Raw genomic sequence first — 26,591 nt, 5'->3', positions numbered from 1 at the left:
TCTAAATTGTTCGTACCATTTAAGATCTGACTATTTACAAGGTATCTATAAATGAGTTTCCTTGAAGAACAATGCTTAAGAACTCATAACATCGAATTTATTGATTAGAACTAAATGTTGTCAGCGGTGTTGATTTGTGCTTAGGTCCAAACACTGTTTCACTTTCGGTTTGCCAGAGTTACTGCATAGGAGAGTTGATTAAAATCAACTCCCAAAAATACGTACAAAATTTGCTAACAAAACAAACGACATTAAAAGGTACCGCGTTATTTCGCCTCATGTTAAATTTCACCCCTGACGACGAGACGGGCATGGTTGTATTACGAATTTGACATCGCTTTAAATAAAGGTCGAAATGATCAGACAAATTACAAATAAACATGTGTACGTTTTTTTCGCTAAAATGTCCAAAGTCTGCTTTCATTACAATCGATGCATAGCATGCGGGTTGAATAACCCCAATCATTCGGGGACGAAACCAAGCGGTTTCCTTTTCTAAACATTCCCGTGATGCATTTTGGTTTGTTTTTTCGTTTGCCCAAAGAGAAATTATTTTTATTTACTTTGAATATTTCTAACTTTGAAAGGAGACTGATTCTGCTGGTGTAAATAGGAGAAAGTCCATAACTTTCTAAGATAAATGATTTGTATGAAAAAAAAAATTGATTCTGTAATTACAAAAAATCGGACCAAGCAGCTTTAATATGGTACAACACAACGAGAAAGACATACAAGGGTTTAGAAATGTTTATGTGTTTTTAAGTTTAAGTCAAATATTAGGAAGCTGAAGAAAGGTCCAAAATGAAATCCAATTTTTCATGACATAGGAAGAGTTGTTAACCTTTTGAGTAGTCTCCCTTTATATAGAATACGAAGCATGTACATGCATCGCTAAACAAAGACATTTCCAAGATTATTTCATACTCAAGGATATAACACAGGTACCATATATGTCTGCTTTGTCATTTTTACTTAAATTCAGGTGATGACGAGACCTGAGTAAGGTTCAACGTCGACCATTTTGAGAACTCGTTTATGGCGAACTACTGTATTTTGCAAAAATATACGTTTGTTTGGTAAATCAAATTTTACATGCTGTCAAAGTTAGTCAATTCTGTTTCCGATGACGATGTCAGTAAAAGTGAAAAAATTAATGTTTTTCCATGATTTTAAAATGATTAAAGATGTCTTTCTGTGCTTCGGTGTGAAATAAATTACTATACCTTGAGCTTTGTATCCCGTTTGTAGTCACTCAGTTGTTATAGATAGTTTTAAATTCTCTGAATTTTAACAGTTTAATGCAATATTTATCGTAAAAAGTCTTATTCCGTTTTTAAAACACTACAATGATTAAAAGCTTGAAACAAATACTTACATAAGTACAACATTGAAATTTCCTTCTCCATACTTCCAAGTTTTTATTTGAAGTCTGATTTTATGATTTTCTAAATCCTAAACACGTGATGTAAATATATATTATTACTGATTTGCTAGAACTTTATCTATTAGGCCTTTGCATTTTTTCATATTTATTGGCTTTTAGTACTTTTAGTTCTTTGATTTAACAAGGGCAGGCTACTCTAATATCACTTATCGGAAGCAGCATGATGATGATGGGTGTGTTAATATTAATTTAAATGAATTATTTTTAGAATTTATGTGGTAAAATAATAATTATGAGAGGAAGAAGAAGAAATAAATTTTATGATTCTCATGTGAAGAGTTTCGCACATAACGTTAGACAAATCGGAAACATTGAGCGCGTGTATATTGGTTCGAATTTCCTCAGGAAGATAAATGACCTGTAATTTTAATTAATGTTAGCCTTTATTATCATATCCTATAATTACACAAGTCAACTAGGGCACAGTTTATCCCTAATAAAATTACTTATATTTTGATGCATGACATGAATATAGCAAGTGTTAATGAACTGTTTTTGTAACATTACGCATGCTCTAGTGTTCAAAGGAATTGTCATAATAATATGTTTCTATTAATAGAAAAAACATAGTTTCTTTTCAGAAATAGGGAAGAATTTAACAACATCACAGAACTGACCATTGCCAACAATATGAATAACCACAACTCTGTTCCAAAGAAGGCTAAATTGGATGAGCTTGGAGAATTTGACAAATTATTCCCTGAACTACTTGAATGTTTAAATGAAGGATGCTCAAAGGAGAAAGAGCTAGATAAAGTATTAAGTTGGTTCAAAGAGGTAAGTCTTATGTTTTAGATGATATTATATCGTATAGTTATAGAAAATATACTGGCACTGTACCAGTTATCGGCTAAAATTCAAAGTTTTCTTTTCGTAATTCCTTATTTCTTGATATTTTTGGATAAAACTTGACATACCTTAAATAGTGAACTCCTTATTTATCAATCTGTTAGTTTATATCATTATTAAGAACCCAAAACATCTCTTTTTGTGCTTTTTAGCACGCCCCGAATTTGCCGAGTTTTTGCGATTTACTGTACCAGTTATCGGCTTCGTGATGATAACATAGTAAAATCCCTGTACATGTTGATTTTATACTCTGCTAAATGTAATTTGAATTATGCCCCTTGTGGGGTCAGACTAAAGTAGTTGTGATTATGATGTATTATAAACAAAACTCATAAAATTGTTCTTTTATTATCATAAGGTAATACACCAAATCGTATACTATTCAATACATAATTGTGCAGTCAGGCGTTCAACTGCGCTACGAATCTCTCGGAAATTAGTGAATTCCTTTTGTTTATACATGTTACATGTATTGATATTATATGTCAAATCAAAGAAGGGATATAATAACATATCACAAAGAGGTAGTATTCTAGTTTTAACTTATTACGTCACTTCCCCCTGCTGAAAGTGCAAAGATGTAAAATCAGCGGTAAACAATGATCGTTTAAGCTCATGTTTAAATCATATTCAAGAAAATTTTCAAGCAAACTTACTTTTCTTTATTCGAAAAGACGACTGAATGAAAAAATCTTGGAGTGCCGCGTGCTATAAACCTGAACTTTCAGTTTAGCCGATAACTGGTCTTAGCCGATAACTGGTACAGTACCAGTACCCTTTTCTGCCTTGTGCTATATAAACAGAAAATTCGCCTACCGGGGCTACCCTTTTCACTTTTGAGAAGTGGACAGGCATAGCCTACATGTACATCCACCTCTCTTTGCAAGCCCTCATATTTTAATTTTGGAAAACATGTAAATGTCGGAACCAAAGACGGTTTACAGTTCGACCCATGTTTCGACTGTCTTTGGTTCCGACATTTACACGTTTCCAGAATCAAAATATGAGGGCTTGCGAAGAGAAGTGGACGCTGTATATCAGCCCTCGAGTCTGAAGGCTTTCTGGCTGATATACAGCGCCTTTGGGCTGATATAGGATGCAATATGAAAATTGTCATGTGATATTCTATACATAATAGTAACCTATTCTTTGTCCCAATATATCCCCATATCAAATTTTGATAGATTATTCAGTGTTGTTTTGCATAACTATTAAATAAAATGACTGCAAGTTCATGTTTAACAATATATATTCTCCATTTTCAGGTTTCAGAGTATAATGTTCCACATGGGAAGAAAAACAGAGGCCTATCTGTCATTGCCTCTTTGAGATGTTTCAAAGAAACTCTTTCAGAGGAGGAAGAAAAAATTGCCAGAATATTAGGATGGTGTATAGAATGGGTAAATAATGAATAATTCTAGTACCGGTATTTAAAACCATTGGTGTTAAAGATAGTGAGCATTGCCAAAAATACTTAACCCATGTTAGCAGGCAGTCTGATTAAAATCAAACATCCACTAGCTCTTTTATTTTGATGGTCACAAGGAAGTGAAATAAAGGAGCTTAAGTGGAAGGTTTGATTTTAATCAGACTGTGTTAGCAGGTTATGAAAATTTTTCGTTTGCTACCTTCATAGCCTATAGATACCGGTACTTGGAAGTCTCTCAGGTCAGCTCATGGAAGTCAGTGGAGTTTGTGCCCTCAATATAGCTAAAGCTTCAATTCTTCATAGAAAATTCCATGCTTTGTCATTAAAAGTATAAAACAAGACACCATGAAACAATGTTAACATTATTAATTTTAGGTATTAAATAAACGGTTTATTCCCACTTAGCCAACATTCTGAAATTCTCGATTCCCACCTGGCCAACATTTTGATTTTCACACCTGAGTGATCAGGAGGCTATAAGTCTGTTTTCACATGTTATGTATTTGTATTCAATTACCCGAGAATAGTTTGTTGAAAAGAAATTCAAAAAATAGCATTCATTTGCCTATAAGATGATAATCAGAATAAGTAAATAAAAATAATCATTTTTTTTAAAATATAGATCAGCAATCTTCTGCAAGATCTTTGCCCTAAACATTTTATATGTTGAAACCAATACGGGCACTTGCATGTTTAAACGTTTATGTAAGTAATTTTAAACTGTTTAAATTGGATGTATATAATATATATACATCACTAAGATTGATCACGGTTTTTAAAGAATAGACTAGAAACACGTATTACTATGTTGTAATATGATATCATATTTGATAAGACCCTTGACATTACAATTTAATGCAAATAACACAATTTTGTATCTCATGTTCATGTGTATTTTAATGGTTTGACAGAATAAACAAATTGAAATTGAGAAGCATTATTAAGGCCATTAATTTACAGAATCAAAAGCCTGAAAATTATGAGTTCTTAATTGTTTATGGACTGTTAGTTGAAAGACATAAAAAATCAAAATGCCCACTGGCGATCTTCAGGTGCAGGTCAACTTTATAGAAAATGACAAAGGAAGATTTTATCTTCATAACTAATGATGTATTGATCATGCATCATACACCATTAAAATGTAAGCACTTTAATCTAGCTTTTTGTGTTTTGTTAATATCATATACTGTAGCTTGGAATTAATCAAAATAATCATAGAAACCAAAGAAAATTGGAAAAAAAATGAAATATGACCCATATGATGTATAATTAAAATTTCAAACGTGATTCTTATAATTACAAAATTTTTACAATGCAAAGTTTAAGTTAAGTCAGCTTATATAATTATCTCAATTTATAATGAAAATATATAGACAAACCATGATATTTGTACCATAATTAAGGGCATTAATTATAGGGGAATATGTAACAATTCATTTTTAAAAATTAACATTTTCATCTGAATTAATTAAATAAAATAAAGTACGGGACAGAAGCTCAATTTATATGTATTCTTCTGTAGGCTAACAAATAAATATTATTTCTCCTACTTTCATCTGAAAACAGACTATAGCTTACCTGTAATTAAATTCTTTTGTTCTCCACCTGCACCCCATTCCCACTTAGCCAACACAAATCTACCTGTATTTTACCTGTATTTCTTCAAAATGTTGGCTAAGTGGGAAGACACCGAATAAACATTGTTATTAAATGAACTTTAAAACAATGCATTTGAAAGCTAGTTTAATAATAAAATTTTATGTTGTCATTTTAATTTGATGGAACATTTTTAGTTTCAAGCATTTTTCCTTGTTGCTGATGACGTAATGGATAGTTCAATAACAAGAAGAGGGAAGCCATGTTGGTACAAGAAGGTAATGAACACACTGTAGTTGTATACATTTTGTTTTATGTAATTCTGTGCAAACCACACCTTCACTAGCCACGGGTCTCTGAACCTTACTGCTCCTCTGTTTTTGAGGAGCGATGCGGATCAGAAACCTTTGGCTAGTGAAAATATGCAAACCACTGGTTATTAGGGCCCGCTCTGCAGGCGCCCTATAGTGATCAGTCTGTCTGTTCGTCTTTCCATCTGCCTGTCTATCTCAGATCACTTGTCTGGAGCATATCTTCTCTCCCCTTGGCCCAATTTGGCTCATACTTCACCCATAGAGTGCCTTTGAATAAAGGGTGTGCAGTGATCTTGAAACATGTTTGGAAGTTAAGGTTTATGTCATAGCAGAACTATATAAAAAATCCTTGTCCAGGGCATATCTTCTCTCTCCTTGGTTTAGTCTTGCTCATACTTCACTCACAGAGTGTCTTTGGTCAAAGGGTGTTAAGTAACCTTGAATCAAGTTTGTAGGTCAAGGGTCAAGGTAGAAAATCCTTTTTTCACAGCATATATACTTTCTACTTAGCGCTATTTGGCTCATATTTCACATAAACAGAGCTTTTGATTAAATGATGTGTTGTGACCAATTTTTAATGTCAAATGTTTTGGTCATAGCAAAATTATATGAAAAGTCCTTGTCTGGAGCATATCTTCTCTCCCTTTAGTCCAATCTGGCTCATACTTCACCCACATGGTGTCGTTGATCAGAAGAAGAATGGATCTCTTTATAATCAATTTTAGATGCTAGATTATTTCCCATTTGCTTGATCTTGCGCAGATTGAACAAAAATGCCTGTATTTATTAAGGGGTAATGAGATTGAATTAGAAGTTCTTTGCCAGCTGGAAAATTTCAAAGTTATAGGTCAAGGTCAAAGCATAATTGTCTGAAATTCTTTTCATCCTGTTGTCCATTATTAAAGCGGGGTCCTTTGAGATGGTCACCTTCTCGATGTTGTCTATTTGAAATTAAATTCCTTTGAGAAATGTATTGGAAAAGAGATGAAGAAGAAAAGATAGGAATCAATTTTTTGAAATAAAAATTGCTACATGTATTTGTTATGATGATAAAGGATGATGAGATGGAAATGTTTAATCATAACAATGTATAATTTTATATCATAATTTGATACATTCACATGAACAAATTAGTTTCATGTAATAACAACAGATGCTGACAGATTTGCAGGTTTTAACTATTGATATGTACAGTGTATATTTGGTGGTTGTATGTCATTGTAGTACAGTATAATTCTGTAACAAATGCTTGTAGTGCACAAAACAGTGATGTCTTATTTGACTTTATTTACCGTTTTATTATTTCCGAAGGAGGGAGTAGGTCTGGTGGCCTTGAATGATGCTATTTACTTGGAGTGCTGTGTGTACCACATCTTGCGTAAATACTGCAGACACAAAACATACTATGTTGACATAGTGGACTTGTTTCACCAGGTAAAAACAGTTATATTAGACAATGTCTTTTGAGAGTCATACATGTACATACCATTAACTGTATTATTTATTATGATATCTCTTTCATATTACGGTAATTAGTTTATTAATCTTATTAACCATGTTTAAACAATCAGCTTTTTATGATTTAAAGTGGATCTCTCAGCGTTTTCATGTGAGCTAGGTTACAAACAGGGCATGGCCAAATAAAAGTCTGATCATTGCAAAAATGTGAAAACTCAGTTTCTTGATCATTGTTTAAAGTCAGATCTTCTATTATGTACCTATATATTCCAGTCCCTCAAGATAAAGGAAAGTATTTACTGGTACCTTAATGAAATCAGTGGTACGATTTTCTGTTTTATAGACATGTATGCAGACAGTGAGAGGTCAGTGCCTTGATCTGATCACAGCTCCCTCTGGTGGTAAGGTAGATTTCAGGGACTTCACCGAAGATCGCTACAACACCATCGTAAAGTGGAAGACAGGTTACTACTCATTCTACCTGCCTGTGGCGATAGCAATGTATATGGTAGGACATTTAATTGTCAAAATGAGGGATATTTGAACATTACATGGGTAACACATGTAATGTTCAAATATCACATATGATGTGTTACTGGTTATATTGTGCACAGTCTGTCACCCATCTTGTACAACAATTGTATTTGTAGAGTAGTATAACAGATGATGACTCCCATGAAAGAGCTCAGCATATCTTGCTACACATGGGCAGATATTTCCAAATACAGGTACAAAAAGCTTTTGCTTTCAGTTTATATATTAATTGTTTATATGTATCTAAATCTGTAAGAAAATTTTAGTTACTGTAAACCAATTTTTATCTGCGTGTGATAAATTTTCGCGATGTTAGCGAGAGCCTCCTCATCACGAATATTTCTCGTAGCGAATTAGTCCTTGTCATATGGTTGCTATAACAACATGGGTCTGGATAAGGCTTGGTCGCGAACATTAGTCGTTGCAAACCAGTTTATCGGAAGTTAATAACGCAATAAAGTCGCTGTGAATATAAATTGGTTTACAGTATGACAAAATCATAATGGTGTAAGATTTTATTTAAAATCTGTATTGTAGGTATAAGTGGTATTTTTAATGTACTGTACATTAAAAATACCACTTATACCTACAATACAATGTAATTTTTTATTGTAAGGACGACTATTTGGATTGTTATGGAGATCCAGAGGTGATAGGGAAAATAGGCACAGACATTCAGGAAAATAAGTGTAGCTGGTTAGTCATACAAGCTCTGAAAAAAGCCACAGAATCACAAAGAGAGATTTTAGAGGTACATGTAACATTGTTATATAACAGCTTCAAATTTCTGTTACCTAGTTTAATAGTATGTGTTGTGATTTTACATGTGTAATTATGTCATTCTTAAACAGCTTCACATGCTATCATGCAGTACTTGAATTTATAAATCATTTTAATTATGGAACATATTTTTAGTTCCATTAATTTCTCATATAGATTTCCTGATTCAAAATGGTCAGCCCAGCATGTTTGTTGCAATATTAATGTAAAATACGACAATTTTATTTACCGGTTATTCGTTATATCTGTGTACTGTATTATAAATTCTGTCCAAAATTCTAATTATTTCACATTTAACAGAATAATTATGCAGACACTGATCCCTCTAAAGTGCAAAAAGTAAAGGATTTATACCAAGAATTAAAGCTGAAAGAACTGTACCATGAATTTGAAGAGGAGAGCTACACTGAACTGTTGACTTTGATAGAGAACTTTAGTGGAAGCCTGCCAAAATCAGTGTTCCAGGGCTTTGCCAAGAAAATATACAAGCGTGACAAATAAGAAAATAGTCTTATAAATATATAAATTGGACCCAAAACTTATACATGTAGAACTTTTTTACATATAGGTATTTACGTGCATGTGTTCTAATGTGTAGAAATACCATTTTGAGATTTGTATTGTTGTACTTTTATCTGTATACACAAGTACATTGTATACAAGTATTGGCAAATGTGAGTGGATTTAAAAAAATACTTTTAGCATTTATATTTTTGGGAGAAATGTTGAGAAAGAATGTAATGTTGTATGAAATCTTTTACTGTATAAAAGTTTTATAGTAATTATATCCCTTTGCATTTAGAAAGTATGAACGGGGAAAATGTATATGCATTTAAAACGGTAAAAAAGGAAAATACAGCATAATACTAGAATGTAATGCAAGACATTTTTATACATGTGTACATGCATGTATATAGCTACATGTATGTTGAAAAATTTACATCATGATCATCAAATGATATTTTACTTTTTTTTGCCATTGATCAATACTAGTCTAATAAACTTATTTATGACAACAACAAATTTTGATATTATTCACATTCATGGACATCACATTAATATCATTTATATCTTTTACCATGCAGCCAGTTGTACAATTTTGAACAATTTGAAGGTATTATTTAATAGACATATGAATGTAATCTTTAGATTATCATCCAATAAGTGAAGGTGATAAACCTTTATTTTATGCTTTGTATTACAGTACATGTATGTGATTTTTTTTACCAGTAAAATTAGATGTTAAATGGTCTCACATTGATAAAAAATACATTCCTAGCCTGGGAACAATTTTTTGATGCTTTTCACTTGAATTTTCTGATCAATTGAGAATTTTTAATGGCCCACTAGATAAATCAGGAAAAGACATTGGCCCATATTTTTGCTTTTCATAAAACTAGCCCAAATCCAAAATTTGGAGTTTTTTTTTTAATTGTTCTATGTTTATATTTAGTTTATTATATATTTATTGTTATTACTAATAAGATATTGGTATTTATCTCTACAAAAGAAGCTTTGTATATGTAATTCTTTTAGAATTAATCTCTCCGGATCCCAAGATATTTATGCAGCACATTTGTAGACAATTTAAAAAAAAAAACCCACATACTTGTGAAAGAAGTGTAATTGAAACCGATGGAAGGAAAAATATCGAAGATATCTTCATTGACATATAATCATTTTTCATTCTGAAAAATTCATACGAAGGAAAAGTTTTCTTACAGAGATATATGAGAAATGTTAACGGGTTTTCTCCATTCAGAAGTCACTTTAAATATCTCACACAATTTTTCAACATTATCATCTGTGTACTTTCACCTCTTGCAATGCAATATTCCTGAGGCTTTTTGTTTTTACCTGACAAGCTATGGGGGGCTTTTCAAAAGGGAAATCTTAAGATTTTTTCATACTATTGAATGAACATCGTTTGAACCCAGAGGTACATATATTTATAAATATAGAATAATTTAAGAAAATGTGCAGCATAAAAATATTGGGATAGACTTCTCTGTCATCAGTATGCTAGCTAGCATTGAGTTATCTCCCATGTCATGTGTAGACATTTTGTCATTAATATCAATCATGAAATGTTGGCCTAAGCTTTTCTATCTATCTAATATATCTCATTCTCAATTGAGTTTTTTGTTTTTTTTGATTTTTTTTTGGGGGGGGGGGGGGGTGGGGAGTTGGCACATTTTGATGTACATTATAGTAACAGGAAAAGAAGTACATCCAATTCTAATTTACAAATATTTTCAATTACCGGTACTCTGCATATACATGTATTATAGTGCCATGACTGAACTATAAAGATCACAAGGACTAATTTACTAGTTTTTTGTAATGATTTATGGATTTGTAATGTACATGTATAGTTTTGTAAGTAAAGATGGTTGCATTTGAACACTCTTGTGGCCCTTTAAGGTTTGAATGCCAGAAGGACAAAATAAGATCTGCCGAGAAGTTTTTCAGATGTGTTACTCATTCATGAACCAAATCAAGTAGTTCTTGTAATCAAACTACTCTGGTCATTGACCAGCTCCAAATTAAAAGCCCTTTGCTGGACATATATGTATAAAACACTTGGTATCCCACCAAAGGAGTAAACAGCACCTTTTACTTTGAATGTCATTGGTTAAACTACTCAGGACTTTATTGGTAGTCTGTTATACATCTGATTAATATCTTGTTAAAGAACCATATGCTGGACATACTGGTATATGATCCCTATTTGATTTTAAGGTTAACATAAGGCCAAGCAAATCTAATGGGTCATTCTTCTCCAAGTATATACAGTATACAGACCAACCACAACCTAAAATCATGCAAAGCAGGTCATTTTTTTCTGAATAGAATCTACATATTAAATTTATCCCCATTGCCATTCAAATATGTACTTCTGTTATTCAATTTCTGATCATCACTGAAGTCATTTTAATAAAGTATGTGCAGCAATAAGAAACAACTATATTGCAAATTTCTATGATCATTTATTAATATACTATTAAGTTCAACTTAGACTGACACATTGAAGCATGATATTGGACAAGTCTGATTCAGTTTAGACTTTTTCTTTCCAATCAAGAAAAGTATATTTAATGGACAAGTCTCTATTTAAAACAACATTGTATCTGCAACTAATCACTTTTCATCCACAAAAGATTTGAATTTGGTGAGGAACTTGATGTATTCGCCGTGCTCATAACCAGTGCTGAATTCGATCAACTCATTGGCAAAATCATTGTCAATTTTGCGCTCGTCCAACATGTCCATCAACTTTTCGTACATTTCTCCATCCATGGTTTCCCCACTGCACACATAAGTTGCTGGGCTGATTTCCTTTTGGTAAACACTGAACTGTTCAATTTCAAATTTGTCCCTCACTTCATTTTCATCTCCATCGTCTCCTTCATATTCACTGAGAAACTGGCAAGATATACGAACTTTGGTTCCACTTGGTTTCTTGATTTCTACAATAAATGGTGGTCTGCATATCATGTGTGGCATACCTTCCTCCGATTTCAAATCTTCCTCCACCAAGTCTGTTGCATTGTTCACGTTGAATTCGACTGTAATTGTTTCATTTCCTTCAGATTTTGACATCGAAACTTCGCATCCATTCGAATTAATTTTCCAATTTTTGAAGTAACTCACAGTGCTAGCACCCATCTTCTTCTCGTTTTCAATTTCCTTCTCTATGTGTTGAGACATATCCTGGTCTGTCTCGGTGTACAGCCATCTCTTCTGGAGAGGAGAACATTCGAGTTTTCTCGACAATGCCGCTGTCACAGAAAGTTCGCCTTTGTTAAATACTGCGGATGACAAACCTCTTTTGAACGATGAAACTGTGTATAAAGCCCTTTTAGACTGTCTTGCTGAGTTAACGAGAGATTTGGCGATTATAGACGTCATTTTTATCAAATTCTTCACACGAAGGTTACTGCTTGCTCGCACACAACGTGAGTTAATGCGTGTTTTTTGCATTCCGAGCCCGATCGTTCTGTTTCGACGCTCAGTACTACGTACATTTACAATATATGTTACAAAAATAAAATTTGCTTGTACTAGGCCTTTATTATACACTGATATACAAATGGCTTACAGCAGTATTTAAACTGATAAATATATTTTTTTCTCTTAAAACTTTTTGTCATTAAAATGTCCAGAAATCCATATCTTTAAATAAAACATGTCATTGTTATGAATAGAATCTACATATTGCGTATATCCCCATTTTTATTAATCATAACACGTTTTCTGACAGCCAATTTTAGTTTTTCGAAGTTCTAAATTTAAAAAAAAAAGCTAGATATATTTTAAATCATGTACATGTAGGTACTATGTTTGAAACTCATTGCATTTGTATTTTTATTTATATTCAACTAATGAAAAATACTTATGTGGAAAGAATATCAAATTGAAAAAATAAAAGTTAATTGGAAAATTGAAACATCTTAATATTTTTTTGTAATATGATGGCTTATTTTTCTCTTTAGAATTTTAGATTTATATATGTTGCGTTTGAAAAGTTTAAAATTATATCTTTATTTTCTTTCGACAACTATTAGAACGTTTATGCCCCCATTTTGCTCAATCAACTTGACCTTTGAGAAATTACTTTGTAAAATTTTAATTTCTGTGGACAATTACAGTTCTATATGGATAAGTTTGTATGTTTTGAAGACTATAAAAAATCTTTCTTTTATTTTTGTGATAAAGTGGTGTTTTTGTAAAAACTGTGGGAATGGTACCATGGGTCCATGTATGCATGTAGAAATACAGTATTTTAAACCTATAGTAGTTAAAGATATCAAAACCTTAGTGTGCAGCTAGAATATTACAAACAGGACTGCTACTAATTGTAATATTATCAACTCAGGGTGCATGTATATACTGCGACTATCCAGTAATGATAATTACATATTTTCAATGATGACGTCCATGCGCGGTTCCAGAAAATTTTTCCGCCGGGGGGGGGGGGGGGGGGGGGTCCGACGGTTATTTGAGTTTGCCGGGGGGAGAGAGGGGTCCGAGGGATATTTTTGATCATACAAAGAAATTTGAATTTTGCAGGGCGTCCTCGAGTAAGGACCAACCTTAAATAATTTATAGAGCAAATTCCAGGCAAGTAGTGCAGTCTCATTAAAATTAGAGTGACACGTAGCATCGTTTTAGAAAGTGAGCAGGGGAGGGGGTTAGACTGAACAGAAATTTTGACAAGCTAAATAAAATATACAAAATAAACCACTTTGTCAATCTTCAAAATCCTCATGCATCTGCACGTGTGGTGGTGGCTAGTAACCAATATAAGATTATATTAATATTTTTCAAATCGTCTTTAACATTTTCAGCAAATTAAAAATTCAATTTTAAAAAAAAAAAAAAAAGAAAGAAAAAGAAAAAAAAACACACACACACAAAAACGATGCTTAGTACGTGCCTACATTTCATGTCATGATGAAGATATAAAACTTGCCATATTTTGCAGGCATTTAGACCCGATTTTAAAGTATATGAACTAGACCAGGTGTTTGTTGTTGTCTCTTTTGAGGCCTGTTATTGCTTAGCCAGTTCCCTGGTTTTGGATTTACCATGCAAAATTTAGATTTGCAATGACACTTTGTTTTAACTCCAGTACCTATGTTATAGTCAATAATATATTTCTATTATGCAGATTAATTCATTTATTCTACCCAATATTTCAAATCTTACTTCCAATGGTTTACAATTAAATTGCATGTTAAATTAAACTCTTTTATAATTAATCATGACAGCGTAGTAGGACTAATAAATTTAACCTGTTGTACAATCTATAATAATAAATATACATGGAGGTGTTGCTACTTGCCTGGGGCAATATACAATTATGAGACACTTGTGTACAAAGAACTATATATGATAAGAGTTAAATTTGGCCCCCATAAATCGCCATTTTTTAAGTGTTTCGGGTACAATAAAATGTTAACTAATTTTTTAGAAGAGTTGATATAAAATATATTTTTCATCTATTCATTTGATTTGTTTGCACTCACTGGCAGTATATGACGTCAGAAGTGACGCCATTTCTATAATTCAATCAAAATCAGCCAAAAATTGACATTTTTCTTATCTATTTACGAATGGGAAATAAAGAGCGCATGCTTGAACAAGAAAATTTTTTTTGTCACTTATTAGTCTTGGCTAGATACATCTCTGATTAAAATATTTTATTTGTTCAAGAATGCGCTCTATGTTTTCGGAAGGAAAAACTGCTTGAAAACAAGCTGTTTTAAGCTAACAATGCAAAATGGCGGGAAAAGGCTGTATTTACAATGTCATATTTCTAAATTGTGGGCACTTGAACCAAAATGAATATTATGTAAACACATCACATACATATCTGTACTAAGAAAACAAAGAATGATAGTAAAATGATGATGTTCATTTTAGGGGGCCCATTTAAGGCCCTTATCATATATAGTCCTTTCATAGTTTTATCGAACCAGTGCTGTGACAGTGTATACAACTGACTATGCTTATAATTTACATCCAAGAAAATCAAATTAGAAACTAATGGTAAAATATTTATTGATGGAAAAGTCTACATTCCCACTGTGTCACAAATACAATTTTACATGTTAATTATTTCTCAGTTAAATGAGACTTCATTTTCACCAAGAAATCTATATAAAGCTGTTGTTCATAGTTTGTGCAAAAATCAACAAGTTCATCAACAAATTCATTGTCTATCCCCCTCTCCATTAGGATGCCCATAAGGTTATCATGCAGTGGTCGATCCAAAGCTTGGCACACATAGTTTGTTGGCAATCGCTCGTCTCTGTAAACCTGAACACTGCTGATTTCATATCCTGCATTAATTTCATCATCTTGCATTTCATCATCAATTTGATCCATAGGTTCCCTATTTGAAGAACATTCACACTCGATAGCCATTTTCATTCCACTCGGCTTCGCAATTTCTACTATGAATGGTGGCCTCGAGGACATCGGTGGCCCATCATATTCATCCTTTTCAATATCATCGTAATTGTCTGCCAGCGAGTTGTTAACATTAAACATTACAGATATGGTCTCTGATGGAAAAGCTTTGGTTATTTTCACGTCTGCTCCAGACTTAGTCATTTCCCATCCGTCGAAATAGGACTTTTCTTTCGACAAACTTTCCATTTCATCTTCGATTTCTCTCTGTAGACTTTTTGCCATTTCCTTGTCAGATGCCTTTGTGCAGTGCAATAGACTGCTGGATCCGAATTCCCTCAGATTGATGTTGATTTCACTTTGGCGCGCAGAGACTTTCTTTGCAAACGATGTTTGGAATGACATGGTTGATGATAGTCTTATTTTTTGAAAAACAACCATTCTTTTTCCAAGCACAAAGTTTGCTGTTTTCCGAAGAATTTCCATTTTGATGATTTTGCTACCTCACACGCTGGATGGATAACAAATATTGCGTAAACGTCATTTAGATTATTTTGTAGACCGAACCCGATCAAAATTACCCCCTTCCCCTTTAAAAAAATTCTGGCAAGATTCAACCTCTGCCGTATCAACCTCTGTTGTATGATTCAACAGTTTTTGGTATGCCTGTATTTAATATGTTTTACGGTGCGACCGTTGGGGCGAGCACAGCATGTGATCAAACAATGAATTATAATAAATTAATAAAATAAAATTAACAACGTGAAATTTGAATGCCAAAAAATAAAACATACCTATTTTTCAGTAAATTTTCATTATTCATAGTTTATAAGATTTGTTATAATTTATTTATTTATATGTAGAACAATAGTTTAATCTCAGATACAATGTTGTTAAATAATAAAGATTTTAATATATAAATATTCATTGCACTGCATCTCCATGCTAAATTTTTTTTCATTTTTGTCAATTTATACATAGAAAATCGACTTACCATGGATTTGCCCCTCCACTTAAAAAAAAATAATTAATGTTTAATTTTATTTTTAATTTACGCTTAAAAATATTTGCTTATCATGTTAAAAGAATATGGTGTTGTCCCCCCCCCCCCCCCCCCCCCCCCCCCCGGATGTAATAAATGGAAGTGAAAATAAAGAAACCATTGAACTGCTAAAGAGCTGAAGGATTAGAATTTTCATGATTTATTTTTCTTTTTGCTTGCAAAGATTTTTTGGATGAGGCTGCCATCCACCCACCCACCCCCTTTAAAAAAAAAAGGCGCTGCTACGTATAACGTTACGTTTCAGGAAATTACCGTAATTATAGTAAATAAAATATTTGTGAGCATTCATCCAAATTAGTGCAATTTACAACTGTTTCCTGTATCTGAAGAAATGTCCTTATTCGTCAGCTGTTCTTTATCTTAGCCTTTGCAAGATTTTAAGAGGATTTTGGTCATTTCAGCAGATTTACAATAACTTCAATTAGAGTAATTTCCCCTTATCAGTGCTTATTGTGACGTCAAAGCTGACGTTGGTTAAGTGTCGTCTTACTCTTTAAAACTACCCTGAGAAATAAAAGTATACTGTTTTATTTACTTAAAAAGCATGATGTTCTTAAAATTACACATCTTATAAGCTTTTGATTCTCGGGAGAACGTGATGTTGGAACGTGAGGTTGGAAACCATTGGTACTATGAATTGTGGGTCAAAATTTACTGACTCCGAAAAAATATATCGGATCAATGTGTAAACGTTTGTGACGTCACACGATTATTTTTTATTGAAAGTGTACTGAGGTGAACTTTAGAGGTAACATTGACTGTATGTCGCTTACATCGTTATTGTTTTTACTGTCTAAATTTGTCTTGCTGATTCTCGTGAGAGTGTGAAGTGATAAAAATTGCCATGATTACAGGGAACTACTGGGACGATTAAAACGATGCATTACTGGTCCGATTTACTGACGCCAAAAAAATCCGTTGAATGAATGTGCAAATAGTCCGAATTTTCTATTCACACACGCCTTGCCGGTAGAGCTCGCTTCGCGCCGGCGCTGCGCGCCGGCGAGCTGCGCTCGCTATTAGTCAACATACAGCTTAGAAATCACAGCCTGTCTCTGTGTGTGTGTGTGTGGTTTGGGGGGGGGGGGGGGGCAAAGGATGACTAAATAACATGAATAAGGTCATACTTTTATGCACATCTTAGGGTGCAAAACACAGTTTTATATGTAACGTTATAAGGACGTTTTCAGATGAGGGGCAAGCAAAACTGCCCCCTATAAAAATAAATAGTTAAAACATGTTACATATATTTCTATATATCAATAGAAAGATAAAATCGTGAATTTTTTAAATATTTAAAAATAATGCACATGTAACTTAATGGTAGAATTTATTTGGTACTCAAATCATGCGGAAAATAGACAAAAGAATGCCTCTAAATGCAGTACACCCATGCATTTTAGGCTCCCCCTAAAAGCAGAATGCAACCAAATCAGCCATTTTTATTTCTGTACATTTTCAAGAACAAGTCCTTAGGCATCATTTCATAGTATTTTCAGGGTACATTCACCAGCTTTTTAAAGAGCTATGTTACCCACTAAAAAAATCATGAAATTCTGCATGTGTAAAATCCGGATGTTTTTGGAGTTACCGCCCTTTATTTTAGAGTCTCACAAAATTAATTTTTAAAATTTTTCTACATACTTTTTTCATGTATTCGAAAGATAATTCACTATATTATGCAACTGAGAATTTAAAAATTTGATTTTCATGTATACCGCATAAAAATAGCAAGAAAATCCCTACCCATCATGCTTTTCCCCAGAGAAAAACCCCCCTGGATTTTATACGAAACTGTGTTTAGCTACCTTAACAACAACAAAAATTGAATGCTGGATTTCATTTTTTATTGAGATTTCAATTTTCTATCAAATAAAGTTATTTTATAAAATTTGATCCAGGAATATACAATACCAAATGAACAATAAACTGAGGTTAGCATTAAAGGTAGGAATGGAAACTGTTCTGAAAAGTCTAAAAATGGAAATATTGCACTGTTCCACACTTCTAATGGTATAAGTCCAACTATATACAAGGATTCAAGTGAATTAAGAAGAGGAAGGGACCGCCAGCTCCAATTTGATCTGCAAAAGTTGAAATGCAATAAATAGCAAAGAATACAATAATTTTGTTTGACAACAGTGAACTCAGAAATTAGAATAATAACTAATAAACTGAAAAAAAAAAATCATATGGTTGTGACCCACTGACCTACCAGTATTCAGATAATTATGACCTGTTACATTTACAAATTACGAAAATACATGTAAGCCTTTAAACACTCACTTGTATATGTATCCTAGACTAGAAAAGGCAAACACAGAATATGCTAGCATCAATAGAATCTTTGTTGTTGTTTCTGAAAATAAGAAATTAAGGATATTGTGTTATAATATTATAGACGTATTAATTTTTGGAACAATAAATATAAATTCCTTTTAGAAAACAATTTGTATCAAAAATTCAAAATGCAATAAATAAAGAAGGGTAATAGGTAAAGAATGAATAATTTATTGTGAATAATGCTGTAACAAGTAATGCAATATACATGTATTTACTCTCTTAAGAGAATTCTTATGACATCATAACATTAACTATTTATACATGTTGACACATAAAGACCAAAGATAACAAAATTCAACTGTAGATTTCCATGAAAAGATAATACATGTATATTATATGTGATTTTGTCCCCCCCCCCCTTCCCCCCCCCCAAAAAAAAAAAATAATTAGAAATAAATGAACCTGAAATACATTATCTTTTCAATATGTTGGAATTTAACAAATGTCAACCTGATGAAGGATATAGTGTTAATGATGAAATAGTCACCTTCCATTCTAAATACAAGTTAATTATTCTTGTTCAAGATTAAATACATGTACAAATGTCAAACTGATGAAGGATCAAGTGTTTCTGATGAAGTAGTCACCATCCATTCCAAATACATGTACAAGTGAATTATTCTTGTTCAAGATTAAAAACATGTACGTACCAGCTGATGTAAAAAGTAATGGAAAGAGGGAATAATGTCCCGTAGTGGAAAGGATCAGAAAAATCGAGGCATCTTCTCTCTTGTTGAACACTAGCAGGCTGTGGATGTAATGAGAAAAATGATATACAGTTTATCACTACCCTACCTAATTTAAATTAGAACTTACCGTACATACACTCCCCAGTTTTTGATACATTGAGAAACAAATCGATACCATTACCGGAAAGCGGAGGGAAGTTCTAAATAATTTAAATTTGATTGACTTGTAATCACTGACACAAACATTGATTTTGATAAAGGATAGGGTCTTGTATACTTAAGAAGACAAGGTGAATAAACAATACGTACCATAATGGTAAAATGATGATAAGAATGGCCTTTTCATGAACATGCCAACCAAACAAGTAAGATCCAAAAGCACACAGTACCACTGCCCTGACAAAGCCCTCCGGACCCTTGGACTTACTCCACAGGTAATACATGGCAGGCTGAAATATGGTAAATATCAGTATATTGAATAGGTGTAATAAGTGAAGTATTTTGTCCTGCCATTGCAACATACTGGTTCTTGAAATATACTTGTACGTGTACATTATTTTTATTCATAAAAAAAACCCAAATACATGTTAGTGAATTACACATATAATGAGTTTAAAAACATATTTTAATATGTAGGTTTGTGAATTTTCTACTCTTCTGTACCAACCAGAATAGAAGTAACTGTAGCCAGCAATGTAACCACAGGAGGGACTGATGGCAACACCACATGGTGGAACTCTTGTACTAACCCCCCAGTCATCACAGCTGAGGGGGTGCCTGTTGTCAGATGTAGCCTTGACCCTGTAAAACATGTGCTAAAACTGAGAATACTGGTACATCTATCCCTACTTTCCCTCTATATTGTAATTTTCGTTTTAAAGATATGTCCGATTACAATTATAATCATATTGCTAATTTAAACAAAACTCTTATGCCTTTTATTTGAATTCACAGGGTTAATGTATCTTGATTAAAAATGAAATATATATTATTCTTACCCACTATTGTTAAAGTTTTGTCAACAAAGTTATATAAAGCCCAAAAGTTTGGAGCCCAATAGGCATGACACAGTCCTCTCTTAAAGGGAAACAACCGAGACAAAACTTGTGGCACTTGTTTCTGGAGAGAAAAAAAGTATCTGTACTTGACAACGTATGTGTGGTGACAATAAAAAAACTTGAACCAAATAATTATTTTCATATTCCTCTCCCCTTTCTGTTTACAATTTGAGGCAGACTTACCAAATATATGAATGGTCCAAAAGACAAGGCAAACACATAAATAACAACAAAACCAAGAGTTATGAGACGAAATGGAGAAAACGATGACCACTGGAGACTTCCCCCTACAATTAAAAGAAGTGATGAATACATGCATCCAACCATGTCTGAAATCAATAATATAAGCCTTGATCCAATAAGAGAATCACACAGGGCACATAATCATTACAATAAGCCTTCAAATTCATTTCAATACTTGCCTTCAAAGTCTTTTTAAGTTTTAAGTAAGATTTATATTAAACTTAAAGCTGCTTGGTCCGACTTTTTTGTAATTACAGTATCTATTTTTTTTTCATACAAATCATTTATCTTAGAAAGTTATGGACTTTCTCCTATTTACACCAGCAGAATCAGTCTCCTCTTAAAGTTAGAAATATTCAAAGTAAATAAAAATAATTTCTCTTAGGGCAAACGAAAAAACAAACCAAAATGCATCATGGGAATGTTTAGAAAAGGAAGCCGCTTGGTTTCGTCCCCCGAATGATTGGGGTAATTCAAACTGCATGCTATGCATCGATTAAAGAAAGCAGACTTTGGAAATATTAGCGAACAAAACGTACACATGTTTATTTGTAATTTGTCTGATCATTTCGACCTTTATTTAAAGCGATGTCAAATTCGTAATACAACCTTACCCGTCTCGTCGTCAGGGGTAAAATTTAACATGAGGCGAAATAACGCGGTACCTTTTAATGAGGTTTGTTTTGTTAGCAAATTTTGTACGTATTTTTCTTCTTTGAAATTTGGCATAATTGACGGGTAAAACTACTGCAATGTCTATTATTATACATATACTTAGCATAGCCATCGTTTAAAAGCATGCATAAAATTTGATATAAAATCGGACCAAGCAGCTTTAATTATCTATACATCTGACCAATTAAAATGAGGCTAAATCAAATAAAGTTAATTACCTGTTGCTTTAAAGCAGTAGTTTCTCAGAAGGTATATGAAGTATGCTGGAGCAATGTAGAGATAAATGTGTTTGAAGTTGAGCAGAACAGCAAACCATAAAGCCGACCAAATGAACTGATCCTGCAAAGAAATACATGTATGAACTCTAATAGTTTTATATTGATTTAATGATTTAGATGGTTTCTAAATTATTTTTCAATAATTTAATTGGTTTCTAAAATATTATTTTTGCATATTTATCAAAACTGAAAACAAAATTATTGGTCTTATATAGAAAACTTTTATTTAACATGTAAGGCCAGCATTTTTTTATTTTTAGGTTTGCAAACAACAAAATGATAAAGTTCCGTAGGAGGAGGAAATAAAAAAAAAAATAAAAATCTCTTTTGACCTAAATTTTTTTTATTTTTAGGTTTCCGAACCACAAAATTTTAAAGTTCTGTAGGAGAAAAAAAACCTTTTATGACATCATCTTTATTCTAATAATATAACATGCGCGGATCCAGAAAATTTTTCCAGGGGGGGTCCGAAGGATAATTGTGTTTGCCAGGGTGGGTCCGAGGCATATTTTCGCGATAATTTTACTATGTAAATTTAATAAATTTTCATTTTCCAGGGGGGGTCGGGACCCCCCCGACCCCCCCGATAGATCCGCGCATGAATATAATGAATGACAACTTCATGATAGTGGTGTGTAACTGCATCAAGTGTAGCATGTGAAAAGTATGTCATCTGTGTAACATATCACTGAAATAGTACAATAGAATATTAGACACACAGCTTTGATATTACATGTACATATAGCAATGTCAGGGGTGTGCAATTACAAAATTTGGCCACAAATTTACTAGCCCAAGATTCAAAGTTACTAGTCAGACTATTGTTCGGACATGTCAACATTTCATTTAAAAAAAAAACCCTAAATTTTATGTACATAAAGTCATAATGTTTTCTCCTGTATGATACTAGTATATAATTATTAATATACAAAATATTTATTACTTTCATGTTTTCTGCAGTTAAAAAATATTCAACTTCATTGATCTCTCACATTTTATTTACAAAATTGGTTTGGGTGTTTATATGTGAGAAAACTCAAATATAACATTGTGAATGTGAACAGACTCTATAAAATCACTGCAACTATATGTGTGCATGTATTTTATCCTGTTGAATTTCCATGTACAAAGTACAACTTTGCAATTAATTATGTAATGGTAAATTTTAATTGAAAATTTGAAAATAACGGAAAATGCACCAAAAATAATATTATTTTTTTTTAAATTCACTAGGCAGGTCACTTTACAATGTGTTCATGAGAATAGTTACTGCAGAAATTTATAATATATCTAATACATCTCTCTCTCTCTCTCTCTCTCTCTCTCTCTCTCTGTAAAATAAATTTTTAAAAAGGCCAATGAATACATATGCCAATTCAACACAAAATGAAAGGGAATCATTTTACAGTGATGTACTTGAAAACAGCTGCACAGGTAACTATCGAAGCCATGTTCAGTGAGGTGTGACTATCTTGTCTAGCCACTGGTCAACACTGTCGGTAAAACTTCAAAGTATGAAACTTACAGCAGAGTGTTTGTAGAAGCTTCTCTGAAGAATGTAGCACGAGAAAAAGATGCGTAAGAAATTTTTATGCCATCATGACACAAAAAGAGCAGATTTTATGCCTCTGTGATAACAATAGCGATACACTTTTCCTACTAGGAAAAATTTGCTGTCGGGGAGAAAAAAGAACTTTTTTGTAATTTTATTTTTTTTCTAAAAACTCAGAAAACCGAGCGGCGGGTTTGTAAACCTAAAAATAAAAAAATGCTGGCCTAATATTTGGCATGTAAACTAGTACTTGTATCAAATTTTGAACACGTAATTCCATGAAATAAAGGAAGAGCGATTGATTAAGTGAGTATGGTGTGTTTCCAAAGCAAGTATGTTTTTAAATAAAAAGACGTAAAATTGTGCACAAGAAATGATTGAGATATCGTAATATTATTGTATACAGTCTTCTTACATACCTGTAACATACATGTCATCGACCATATAAGAATTCCAAACATGAACCCATTATACTGGAAATGAATATGTGACAGTGTTAAGGGTAACAAACAATTACTACTGGTAATAATAAAAATTTGTCATTTTCACACATCTACATCTAATTATCTCAGTCTTCTCGCTCTTACCTAAGGTCGAAATAAGAGATGCAAAACTGAGTTTCAATATTAATGATGTTCATCATCATAACAACTACAAGTATATGTATGATATGGACAATATATATAAATAAAATTCTAAGACCTTGACCATCATCAAATGACCTTGCCTAAGGGTCAAGACACACATCCATTATGACCAAATTTGAACACATTTTGAGTTTCTGGTGTTTTTTTAAAAATATATTTTGAGATATTCAATTATGTTTACACATAAATGGACAGACATGTTGATTACCCATAAACACAATAAATGTTGATCAACAATCTGATTTACTTTAAAAAAAATTAAATAATGTTCCAGTAAAATGGTAATGATTTAAGAAATAAATCTGTTAATCACTGCTTGGATTTCATACCAAATAAGACATTATTTGTTTTCTGTTACCATCAAAGCATGTTGAGAAACATTTAACAGAGAACACAATTTTTTTTTATGCAAAAAGGATATGATCCACTATCAGGAGTCCAAAGTTGCACAAAACAAGGACAGAAAATATCAAGGATTTATTGTTGAATAAACTTTCATCAGAAGTTTTTGATTTTTTCCATACAGAGGTCTTCATGTAAGCACAAAACCTGAAAGTAACACAAAACAATTGCTAGTAAATATTAAGATTACCTTTTATCACATCAAACAAAAGGAATAACATCTCAAGGTAATTATTATTTCAACTTATATATGTAAACTGTACATGATTTAAAAGATTGAAAACTATCAAATACATTAAGAAGTTCTTACTTTTTGACAGCTAGCACCAGTATAAAATCTGTTACAATAACAGAAAGTCGCTGGAAAAGTACAGTTGCCTCACTAGCATAGTTCAGATTCTCAACATTTAGCATGTCTCTATCAAAGTAATAGGCCACCTTGGCAAGGAAATGTTCAAACCATGCAAAGAAAGGGGGATAATCCAACGTCCATTCTGAGGTTTTCTGCAATGAAAAAATTAATTTGACTTATCTATTATTTTACAATTTTAACAATTGAAATCACAGTTATGCTTCACAGTCAAAATTCAACCATGTCATACTCTGTCTTTGTTTTTTCCTCCAAAAGTTATTGACAATTTTCTTCTTTTTTATTAAAACATGAAGAACAGATAAAGTTGATCAAATGGAAATTTCAAAGCTTGAAAACAGATTTTTTGTAGTTTTTTAGAAATGAGAAAATCTTATTTCTTTGATGGATTTCAAAATTAAGTTAAAATTCTTCAGACTTTTCCATGTAAGTGAATTAATGTATATTTTGAGCAGAAAAATAATTACGAAAGTGTAATCAGGTTAAATTTCCAATCTGGAAATTTATTTACCTCATAATACCACTGTTCAATTGGTCTGCTGAAGGTTATTGCTAACCAATTTCTGTGAACTTCAAAATCTGTGGAATGACTGGAGGAAAAAGAGGAACATTATTATGATAATTTCATATCAACATCAAGAAATCTTATCATATGTTTCTATTAATCACTGGCCAGAGAATAGAGATTTATGATTTTAGAGGCCATAAATATATCTTCATTTATGCACAGTAAGCTCTCAAACAGAGTTTATGTTTTGGTGTGAAATACTAGTTACTGCGACAAGACTTGCGCTCAACTGCTCAAAGATTTTCTGCATATATACACAGTCACGAAATATTTGTTGTATTATGAAATACAGCGCAGTAAATGTGATTAAACATACATGAAAAATATGCAAAAAGTACACTTACTAAGAAGGAATCAGGAGAAGCTTGATGCAACTAACTGCAAGGGAAACTTGCCACACTTCTCTCATTTTTCTTCAATGTTGATTGAACACTTTACTTCTCTCTATTATTTACTTACTCCATAAAACGTTTGAATGACCAAATGTTTCAGATCAAACTTTGTAATTCCGGAATAAATATGTGACCCCTCCCCCCTTCCATAAAAATCCACCAGGAAACAAAATCGCTATTAAAAATCTAAGATAATCTTGCGTGCTTCTGAAAATTCCCAGGAAATACTTTCAAGATGATTGGGAAACAAATCATCTACAAATTAGTATATATTTTGCATAGTAAGCAGGCACGTAGCATGGTTTTTTTCTGAAAGGGGAGTGGAGGGGTAGGGGTGGGCTTGACAAGCAAATGAAAAAGAAAAAAGAAATAGGGAATTCTCCATTCATAAAAATCCTAATCCGTGGGGGTAGGAGGGGTACTACATCATACTTATAAATCTTATATTTCAATTTTAATTTTATTAATTTCATCACTTAGTTTTTTCACATGCACCTAATGAGGTGTGTGTGTGTGGGGGGGGGGGGGGGACTCCTCATAAATCATTTTTTACGTAAATTTAAGAAAAATGTTTGCAGAGGGGTATTCCTCCACCCCATGCATTAACTATAATTAACTATAGCTTGAATACATCCTCCCCACGCCGGATTTCTGAATCCACGCATGTGCTATGTACATTTGTTTCTGCAGTATCCGATCGCAAACCACCACAAAGTTGCATATGTAACAGAGTAAATTTAAACTAGAGTGCATTTACGAAAGAACTTACGACCGTAGTGGTAAATATTTACTATCTTATCTCACAATTTATTCAAAACTTTACTATCTTAATCCATAAATTCAATCTCGCTGCGGTTGGGGAACAAAACAAATATTATTTTATGAAAGCTTAGCATTCTGTTATTTGGTTGTAAGTCGTAACTGAATTCTGTAAAACGCACTTAGATGTTTGAGCGGTTCATGCCATTTTTACCAATTGTTCTTTTCTT

The 26,591-nt window shown here is 32.6% G+C and overlaps 4 protein-coding genes across 5 annotated transcripts; 1 reads left to right on the top strand and 3 right to left on the bottom strand.

Moving 5' to 3' along the window:
- Window positions 1-1,568: 1,568 nt before the first annotated feature.
- LOC128156263 (farnesyl pyrophosphate synthase-like) lies at window positions 1,569-10,808 on the top strand. 2 transcript variants are annotated; one of them, XM_052818327.1, is made up of 9 exons: window positions 1,569-1,617; window positions 2,015-2,221; window positions 3,559-3,693; window positions 5,516-5,596; window positions 6,944-7,066; window positions 7,434-7,598; window positions 7,741-7,818; window positions 8,241-8,375; window positions 8,705-10,808. In XM_052818327.1, exons 2-9 carry the CDS (start codon window positions 2,075-2,077, stop codon window positions 8,903-8,905), a joined length of 1,065 nt encoding a protein of 354 aa, XP_052674287.1. In that variant the 5' UTR covers window positions 1,569-1,617; window positions 2,015-2,074; the 3' UTR covers window positions 8,906-10,808. The 2 variants fall into 2 exon arrangements, with proteins under 2 accessions (XP_052674287.1, XP_052674295.1); XM_052818335.1 differs by having other exon boundaries at window positions 1,578-1,617; window positions 2,026-2,221.
- Window positions 10,809-11,374: 566 nt separating this feature from the next.
- LOC128156273 (complement component 1 Q subcomponent-binding protein, mitochondrial-like) lies at window positions 11,375-12,394 on the bottom strand. The gene has a single exon (XM_052818347.1). The coding sequence runs from the start codon at window positions 12,386-12,388 to the stop codon at window positions 11,546-11,548; it is 843 nt and encodes a 280-aa protein (XP_052674307.1). The 5' UTR covers window positions 12,389-12,394; the 3' UTR covers window positions 11,375-11,545.
- A 2,559-nt stretch (window positions 12,395-14,953) lies between these two features.
- LOC128188642 (complement component 1 Q subcomponent-binding protein, mitochondrial-like) lies at window positions 14,954-15,877 on the bottom strand. Its single transcript, XM_052859815.1, has one exon. It carries the CDS (start codon window positions 15,806-15,808, stop codon window positions 15,026-15,028), a length of 783 nt encoding a protein of 260 aa, XP_052715775.1. The 5' UTR covers window positions 15,809-15,877; the 3' UTR covers window positions 14,954-15,025.
- A 2,338-nt stretch (window positions 15,878-18,215) lies between these two features.
- On the bottom strand, window positions 18,216-25,669 carry LOC128174049 (probable dolichyl pyrophosphate Glc1Man9GlcNAc2 alpha-1,3-glucosyltransferase). Its single transcript, XM_052839719.1, has 13 exons — window positions 25,555-25,669; window positions 25,154-25,232; window positions 24,583-24,776; window positions 24,293-24,419; window positions 23,643-23,711; window positions 21,612-21,732; window positions 20,659-20,762; window positions 20,416-20,536; window positions 20,085-20,218; window positions 19,727-19,866; window positions 19,379-19,476; window positions 18,672-18,744; window positions 18,216-18,469 (listed from the first exon to the last, which is right to left on the bottom strand). Exons 1-13 carry the CDS (start codon window positions 25,617-25,619, stop codon window positions 18,232-18,234), a joined length of 1,563 nt encoding a protein of 520 aa, XP_052695679.1. The 5' UTR covers window positions 25,620-25,669; the 3' UTR covers window positions 18,216-18,231.
- Window positions 25,670-26,591: the final 922 nt, after the last annotated feature.

Source organism: Crassostrea angulata, chromosome 1 (assembly GCF_025612915.1).
Source record: "Crassostrea angulata isolate pt1a10 chromosome 1, ASM2561291v2, whole genome shotgun sequence".
Classification (NCBI taxonomy): Eukaryota; Metazoa; Mollusca; class Bivalvia; order Ostreida; family Ostreidae; genus Magallana; species Magallana angulata.
Note: the sequence above shows the minus strand (reverse complement) of the source record. Positions and strands in the feature narration are given on the sequence as shown.

What these genes read in the sequence shown, in the direction of transcription:
- LOC128174049 (XM_052839719.1), bottom strand. Translation starts at nt 25,619, where the DNA reads ATGAGAGAAGTGTGGCAAGTTTCCCTTGCAGTTAGTTGCATCAAGCTT. An exon ending in TTGAACAGTGGTATTATGAG is followed by an intron (nt 24,777 to 25,153) that starts GTAAATAAATTT and finishes TTTTCATTGCAG; the next exon opens with AAAACCTCAGAATGGACGTT. An exon ending in TTGGACCATTCATATATTTG is followed by an intron (nt 20,537 to 20,658) that starts GTAAGTCTGCCT and finishes TTTTCTCTCCAG; the next exon opens with AAACAAGTGCCACAAGTTTT.
- LOC128156273 (XM_052818347.1), bottom strand. Translation starts at nt 12,388, where the DNA reads ATGCAAAAAACACGCATTAACTCACGTTGTGTGCGAGCAAGCAGTAAC.
- LOC128188642 (XM_052859815.1), bottom strand. Translation starts at nt 15,808, where the DNA reads ATGGAAATTCTTCGGAAAACAGCAAACTTTGTGCTTGGAAAAAGAATG.
- LOC128156263 (XM_052818327.1), top strand. Translation starts at nt 2,075, where the DNA reads ATGAATAACCACAACTCTGTTCCAAAGAAGGCTAAATTGGATGAGCTT. An exon ending in TAGGATGGTGTATAGAATGG is followed by an intron (nt 3,694 to 5,515) that starts GTAAATAATGAA and finishes GAACATTTTTAG; the next exon opens with TTTCAAGCATTTTTCCTTGT. An exon ending in TAGTGGACTTGTTTCACCAG is followed by an intron (nt 7,067 to 7,433) that starts GTAAAAACAGTT and finishes TCTGTTTTATAG; the next exon opens with ACATGTATGCAGACAGTGAG.